The sequence below is a fragment of the Aotus nancymaae genome, unplaced genomic scaffold (assembly GCF_030222135.1).
Source record: "Aotus nancymaae isolate 86718 unplaced genomic scaffold, 86718_ANA_hifiasm-v0.15.2.pri h1tg000090l, whole genome shotgun sequence".
In the NCBI taxonomy this organism is placed as follows: Eukaryota; Metazoa; Chordata; class Mammalia; order Primates; family Aotidae; genus Aotus; species Aotus nancymaae.
Window position 1 is genome coordinate 5123473 of NW_026988505.1, and position 8051 is coordinate 5131523.

The 8051-nt window shown below is 50.3% G+C and overlaps 1 protein-coding gene across 2 annotated transcripts in view; it reads right to left on the minus strand.

Annotated features, from left to right (window-relative positions):
* MYOM2 (myomesin 2) overlaps window positions 1–7141 on the minus strand; it is a 103014-nt gene extending 95873 nt beyond the window's left edge. The window contains exons 1-2 of one of the 2 annotated variants that reach the window (XM_021670185.2): window positions 7036–7141; window positions 1210–1328 (exon numbers count right to left, since the gene is read on the minus strand). In XM_021670185.2, coding sequence (XP_021525860.2) covers window positions 1210–1316 — 107 coding nt within the window. In that variant the 5' untranslated portion in view covers window positions 1317–1328; window positions 7036–7141. Of the gene's footprint in view, window positions 1–1209; window positions 1329–6609; window positions 6743–7035 lie in introns of those variants that run through there. The other variant, XM_064369783.1, reaches the window with a different exon arrangement.
* Between the last annotated feature and the right edge of the window lie 910 nt (window positions 7142–8051).

Here is an 8051-nt window from a genome sequence, read left to right on the forward strand (position 1 = left end):
CATACACACAGAGCACACACAAGCACACACGCACAGGCATATGAGAGGCATGAGCTACACACATAGACGCACACATGCACACACCCACACACGTGTACGTGCACACACATGCACACATACGCACATACAATGCACGCATACGCATGTGTACTCAAATAAATGCATGAATGCAGGGAAACAGCTGCCCGCAGGGACACGCCTGCCCACCAGCACACACACACACTCGTGTGCACACATAAACACACCTACACACGCGCAAGTGCACTTGCACACAGGCACACCCAAGCCCGTGTCCCTGTGTGTCCACACCCACACGCCCGCACACACCCGCCCTGGGTGCTTTCTCCCTGAGCTCATTGTGGCTGGTGCCAGCTCCCCTCAGAGCCAGCCAGTGCCAGCCGCAGTCCTTCTGGCTCCATGCCAGGATTATATATATCTTAAGGGATTTGAGACTCCCCAAGGCTGCTGGGAGGGGCTGCAAATGTTTGGCTTTGTTTGGTACGAGGGATGGCAACTAAATGAAAGTACCCTAAGCGTTTCTAAATATAGGGTGTGGGTGACATGAGGCGGGCACCTGGGCTGCAGAATGCCTGCCCGCGTTCCCTCCCATTCTTCACCACAGCCTTCCAATCAGCCCATTACAATTGCAGATTCGCTGCCACACAAACAGCATTCATGGGGGCATGTACTACCGTCCTGGACCTCCCGAGAAGCTTCCAGAAAGCACAGCTGCACACCAGCCCCAGAGGCAGCGATTCGTTGACCTTGGCACATCCATGATTGATGCAGCAAAATCACTAATATCGCCCCCATTCCATCTTTACTTTGCCACCCATTCACTTCTCTCCTACCAACAGCCTTTGCCACTAGTTTCAATCTCGTTGCTCTTTATTGTTGGTGGCTTTTTAGATCCTAGTTCTGGAAGGTATGTGATGAGCAGTAAATTCAATGAGCTCATACAAAGGACTTCCTGCCTCCCCACCTCAACCAGGAGCTCAGAGCTGGGCCAGCAGGACCTGCCAGGACATGGCACCAGCTCCACGCAGTGCTGCTCCATAGCAGGACCTAAGCACAGAAGATGCTGCCATCCCTGCTCTCTGACTCCCTGCAAACCAGTGCCTCCCAGGGTTGATGGAACTGGAAAGGCCTGTAAATGTCAGACCCCCATAATCAATGCTCTGTGAGCCTCATCAGCGAATGTCTGCTTACTTTTTTGACGCATATTCGTCCAGCAGGTAGCGTGTTTGAATATTACGATAGGACTGGTCGAAGTGCCTGTGTCTCTTCTGGTAGAAGGGGACGGCCACAAGTGACATCTTGGCGTGCTCCTACAAAGAGAGTCACACACAGCACTGAGCTCCCTCAAAAGCATCGTGGGCCCTCTGCAATTTCTGCATCATTCCAAAGGGGAAAATGAACTCCAGCTAATGAAACCCACGTGGGAAGGGAAAAAAATGAAAGATTACATAGGCAGAAATCACCTTAGACCAGCAGTCAGGAAGCCTATTAACTTCCCAGGGACTCAACTTCATTTTCTGTTTTCTTCCATAACAGTTGGAAGATTGGGCTGAGTGTTTCATTTAACTGTGAACTCAACAAGTATTCCTAGAATCCCTGGTGTGTTCAGGGCAAAGCTCAAAGCAAGGTGAGTGGGAAGGACAAAAATAATTAAAGCAGATTAGAGAAGTAAACAAACACTTAGAATGCAAGAGAAGGTTTGATAAGAGCCAAGAGCCAGGGGAGATAAAAGGTGTCCTGGGAACCGCAGGAGCAGAGGACAGCCGAGCGGCCCACAAGGCAGATGACATTTGAGAGGAGCCGTGGTGGACAAGTGGGACTGCCAGGCGGAAGCAGGAAAGGAGGGCGGCCCGTGAGCAAATGTCGGGGCGGAGAGTCCAGGATCGTGGGAGACTTGCAGGGGATGTGACCAGAAATCACTCTGGAAAGATGCAGCCACATGTGGAGGCAGCCGGTGTCTGCCTGGGGAGCCAGGAGTTGCCCATCATGCAAAGGGGGACATGGAAAAAGCGCCTGGCTGGAGGTGCCCCCTGGACTCTGGCATCTGAAGTCTCGCTGGTTACGTAGACAAGCGTGGCAGGAGGTGAGCGGGAAAGTGAGGACTGAGCCTGGCCTCAAAGCTTCGGGGATGTGGGGAGATTCGAACATGTGGGTGAAATTCTCCCCAAACAAGAAATAATCGAGCTCCATCCTTTTCTCGGGGATCTCCCAGCATGACAGGTATTAGACATGGCAATTTGTTGCACACGTTCACCCAAAGTACATAAAACACCAACATGCTGAGTTACTTGATCATCTCTACAAAGTTACATAGAGACCGTATTCCTCAATCTTCACAGTCATTAATTTCCCAAACAAAGTGCAAAAGGACTCCCAACTTGGGCTCAATTTTTGTCTTTTCTGTTTAAATGAGGAGAATCTGTCCTGATTTAAAGAGGGAACACCTCGGCAAGGTCCCATGGCACAGCCCCAGGGGTGCTACCCACATCCCGGGCCATGGGACCGAAATTTGGGTGGAAAACGCCAAAGGGCCACTCAGAGATGAGTTTGTCGTTGTTCAGATCTCCAGGGCATGTGCCAGAAAACCTATCACAACATATAAATTTCCCCAAGGACGCTGCTTATGATCTGTTTCCTCTGAACTCTGTGATGTCCTAGAATCACAGTATAGAACTTGGAAGGATCCCTAGGGATTATCCAAACTTCTATTCTACAGGGAAGAAAACAGGACACAAGGGCCAGAAGGAGAAACTGCTTCCCCAAACGCATGTCAAAGAGGCTGCCCCTGCCCCAAGGCCATCAACACCTAATTCTGGGCCTTTTACACTCTGCCACACTAATTGTCTCAATATTGCCTCTTAAAACCCAATTAGTCAACCAACCACCACCACCTTTGGAGGGCCCAGCTGTGTTTTAGAGTGTGCCAGTATGCATTCGACTCCAAGGATATGACAGAACATTGCACCCGATGGAACACGATAAAAGCACATCTCCGCCCGCCCCGATATTGAAGGCGGCATCATAGTGAAGACGTCAGGCGCCCAGGTTTTGACGTCTGGTAGACCTGGGATCAAATTCTGGCTCCAGCACTCTGATGAGGCCTAGAGTAGCTTCTAGCTCCTCTTGCTCTGATGTTCCATATTGAATCTGCATCACACCTGGTACTGCCCCGGCACCAAGTAACACAACCAAACTGGCAGCTGTCTCTGACACACTGCTGCCATTAGTGCAGGTCAGGAATTCCGCAGAGAGGAAAAGGTATCTGACAAAATCCATGTATTGTTTTACTATTTGAAATCTCCCCAGCTGCATCTCAGTGGGACTTTCCAATGAGTTAATCAAGGTGGGTCTTCAATAAATGCTTCCTGCTTATAAGCCCATTTACTCTCTCTGGAGTTCACCAGCAGGATGCTGGGAAGAGCTCACCAAACTGAAGCTGGACCAAGGTTGGGGAACACGTTTCAGCTTCAATCCAGTTTCCTTTCCAAGGTTCTTCTGGGACTGGCCTGACAAATACAGGGCAATTCCACTCCAGCAGACCCATGAACAATCCCGAGCACCTGCTGTGGCACCAGGAGGTCATGTCTCATCACAATATTTACTTATATTTATGCTGAGTTAAACTTCATATGTGTTTATATTTCTTGGCAAAGGGAAGAGTCAAATATGACCTATTAGGTCAAAGGAGAGAATGAGCTACATTGAAAAAAGGAGAATACACTGGATCGAATTCATCCTCCTTAGTCCTAAGATCTGGAACAATGTGAAATGGCTCAAGTCTTTACAGCCCACGGACTAGCTACCCTTCAACCAGTCTGGAACGTCCCATCCAACATGTGTGCACAAGCAGCACCGCATGTATCACTGACTTGACGCCGGGCCTGTGGCCTGGAAGTCTTCAAACACTTCATGTGCGAGGGGCTACACGTTGTGGTGCTTAGCAAGGCAGAGCTGGATCAAGTGCGCACATCTCCTGCTCTCCTCACTCCCACTGTACCTGACTGTGGAGGGCTCCCCGAGGTGACTTTCGATGGGGGTAATAGGGCACTTTGCTACTTTTATCCCCACATGCATTCCCTGCTCACTTCATGCTCAGGACCATCAAAATCAGGAGGTGTCAGAGGCTCTGCAAAAGCCATCACCCTCAGTTCCTTCCACAAGCATGGGGTCACCTGCCCTGCACCAGCCAAGCCTGAATCAGAACCCTTGGATTTCAGCAATGGAAACACCTTAGAGCTACTGGCTCGGGAGAGTAGCAACCTCAAGTCTTCTGTGCACGTGACTTCCAGTGCCAATGTGCCCTCAATTCCACTTTTACCAGTCTCATGCCCAACCCAGAAAACCAGCAGGATGACACGCTCAGCCTAACACATTGAATGTGTGAGCCTCCGCAATCTCTTCACTCCTCCGTGGACTTCCTACATTAGAACTTTCCCAGCGTCCCTGACCCAGCCTGGGCCACCACCTCCTGTCCTGGCTGGGTGTGATGATGTCTTTGAAAGCAAATCCCCGCTGGCTCAGCATGTGCTGGGTGACTGCAGCTCTGGTGGCAGGGAACCCTGGATAGAACTTACCCAAATGCACCCTAGAGGTCCAGCGCCCCTTATCCACAATGCTTGGACCAGAAGTCATTCCAGTTTCTGATTTATTTTTCAGACTGTGAAGTATTTGCATTTATGCTTACTTTGGATTTGAGCAACTCAAATCTAAAAATCTGAAATCTGAGATGTTCCCATGAGCATTTCCTTTGAGAGTCATACCAGCACTCAGAAAGTTTCAGAATTTAGAGCATTTTGGATTTCTGATCAGATTTGAAATGACCAGCCTATACTATCTATGACAATATCAAGAAAATGCAGCACCTGGGCCAATCAGCACCTCAGCGTCCCTCCACCATCTAGGTAGAAAGCTATTTTCCTTTTTAAGGAACTATCTCAGATGTGTTCAACACCCCCTACACACACCAAAGGAAGAGAGAGAGAGAGAGAGAGAGAGAGAGAGAGAGAGAGAGAAAGAGAGAAAATACAGCATTTCCTCGCAGAGCAGTTTCTGATGTGAGTCCCTTGGGGCTCAGGGGCACTGGGAGGCTGGGACTCCAGCAGGGACCTGCTGACCTTGAGCTCAGGGGCCTCGGCCTGCTCTGCTGTAAAACCGGGGTGCTAAGCAAGGTGGCAGCTAACACTCCCCCAGCTCAGACAGCCTGTGTGTAAATAATCCTGGAGCCACGCTGTGCTGTTAGCACGGACCGTCCCCAGGGAAATATGACTCGCCTGGGTCACCGGTAGGGCCACGGCTGAACCCAGGTGCCAGCCGGGTCTCCTGACGGCATCCAGCCCACTTTCCACCACAGCCCAGCCCCCCAGCCACTCCCGGAACGCTCCTGACACGTTTAGGGATCATGACACCAGGATGAAACGTGAGCCCGGCCTCAAGTGCAGGGGACTGTGCATCCGATCTCCCCATCTGAATCCCTTCCTGTGAGGAATCTGTGGAACCCATTCTTCATGTCACCAGGATGGGTTTTAATCTGCGAAAATGTTTGGAGTACAAAACCTTGACTTCCACTTAATGAAGGAAGTTGTTTGTACAGTTAAAAATGTCAAAGTCGACAAATATACCAAATTAAAGTATTTCTAGAGGGGAAATGGACTCCTGGACACACACTGTCAGCCTGTGTGCCAAGTGACTGAGCCCTTGGTCCCAAGACAGGTTTTAGCTTGGGACTTGGTTTATTAAATGACGTCTTAAATTATCTTTGTTGTACGCTTTCTTTGAGTCCTGTTTTACTTCTACTTAGTAAGAAAGGAATGTGAAATAGAGAACTGGAAAAGGCCAGGTGTCCCCAGTGACGGCAAACCCCTTCCTTCCGTGTCACCTCCGGTGCCTTCCATGCGCCACCACCCAGCCCCACTGTCTTTCTACGGCAGGTTTGGTTTCAAGAATGCGCCCTGAGAAGGCACAGCCTCTATCAGCAAAAGGGAGCTGAAAAAGTCTCCAGTGTCACAACGCACCCAACAGCACAAAGAAGAAAACAGCCATCAATGAGAACACTGTCATTTTCAGGAAAAACTTCAAAGTCCTGACAAGGATTGTTCTCTTCCCCACACCCTGGATAATCCAGTCTAGGTCTAAGCTGAGTGACCCTCAACTCTTTTTTCCTTAAGAAAATATGCAGTTTTATTATTTCACACCTGTACAAGTCAGCCCTCTCCTCGGAGGAGGCTTTCATTTCTGAGAATCTCATGAAAATTGCAGACATCAATTCATTAACTGCCATGCTGAGACCAGGGTTAAGACCCAAAGCACCCGCCTCAAGGGTGCTGAACAGCACTTAGCAAAGGCCACAGCTGCGGGAAGTAAAATATTAGTTGAGCATAAAATCTTGTCAAAGAAATACAGAGCCCAGCACAAATCGCTCTGTTTTCCGTGGTGAAGGATGCCTGTGATGGGTGATGGGGTGCACTGGCTCTCTCTTCTTGACTCTGAGGTAGAGCTACTTAGAAAACCTGAGTGCAACCAGCTTCTGCAGAAGTTACCAGTGCTCCCCACAAAGCCGCAAATTAGAAAAAGAAAGAAAAGAAAGACACTTACTCAGACAGAAAGGAAAATCACAAGGAGGAGAGAGGAGCCCGGGCCTCCGGCTCAGCAAGCCACCCACGCTGCAGCTGAGGAAGGCAGAGCTGGCTCCTCCGAAGCGGTGCCTCCCTCCCGTTTAAGGCCTGAGGAGCTGCTATATATAGACGCAGGGCTGCCTCTCCCCACATTGATAGCCGCATCATAAATCACCAGCCTGACCTCAGGAGGAAAAACTTCTTATTCAAACTGAGGGCGGGGGAAGTCACAATTCAAAAGTAGAAAGTGTCCTTTCTGAGCCCCAAAGTGCACTTACCCAGGAAACCCGGCGTGACCCTTCAGCCCCTGAGCCAGCGAGAAAGGGCAGGGCACTGACTTCCCACACTCCTCCCTGCAACTCTCCTCCACTCGTTCTAATCTTCAGGTGTGAACTCTCAGACGTACCTTCAATCCTTCTGACCTGCAGGTTCCCTGGCACGTTAACGGATACTCCCGAAGGAGTCTTCAATGATGACTTGGATTTCAGTAAGCATTTGTGCCGTTCACAGGCCTGGACGCTGGAGTTCAGGTTAGCTGTGGAGGAGGGAAGGTGCGCAAACCCACGGGTTTCTGTGAGTGCGTGTGTTTGTGGCAGGTCTTCACTTGATTGTATCTTAGGGCTATTTTAGCAAGAACTGCCTACCCGAAAGAGGAGTGGTGCCTAGTCGGCAAGTTGGGGCTTATTTATAGCCATTACCGAAGATGTACACCGCGTCTACACCACTCGGATAACTGCAGGGTGTCTGTCGTTTTGCACAGCGTGTGTCCAAATATAAATAACACACACCTGGCAGGACTGCAGCCTGGTCAGGAGGCGGGGCCGCGAGGGGACATCCCCACCTGAGAACCGGGAGAGCCACACTCCAGCTGCGCCTCACCGCTGGGCTGATGACTTCAGCGTGCCGCCCCACCCACGGTGCCCTGCTCCCCAGCTCTAAAGCACATGCAATAGCAACTTTCTTACAAGTTTGTTGTGGAAATTAGAGAAACTATTACATGAGAATTGCCTAGGAGCCTTAAGAAACTCCACGGCATCCGGGGCACAGTCGAGACCCAGCGAGCAGGTGGATGGAGGCAAAGATCGGATATTAGAAAGATGTGAGCACAGCCTCCAGTCGTGCCTCCGAGTGCCCTGGATGCCGGGTCTGGAGGCACGTGTTTCTGTGTCTTCTTCCCCTCCGTATTCCAATGGCCTAACATTTAATTTAATCAGTGTTTGTTGAGTGATTTCTTAGTCTATTCAGGCTGCTTTAACAAAATACCATAGTCTATGTGGCTTATAAAACACAGGAGTTTCTTTCTCACAGTTCTGGGGGCTGGAAGTCCAAGGTCCAGGTACCAGCAGGCGCTGTCTGGCGAGGGCCTTCCTCGTTCTGGAATGGCGCGGTCCCTGTGTTCTCACCGGGTCGAGGGGTGAGGCC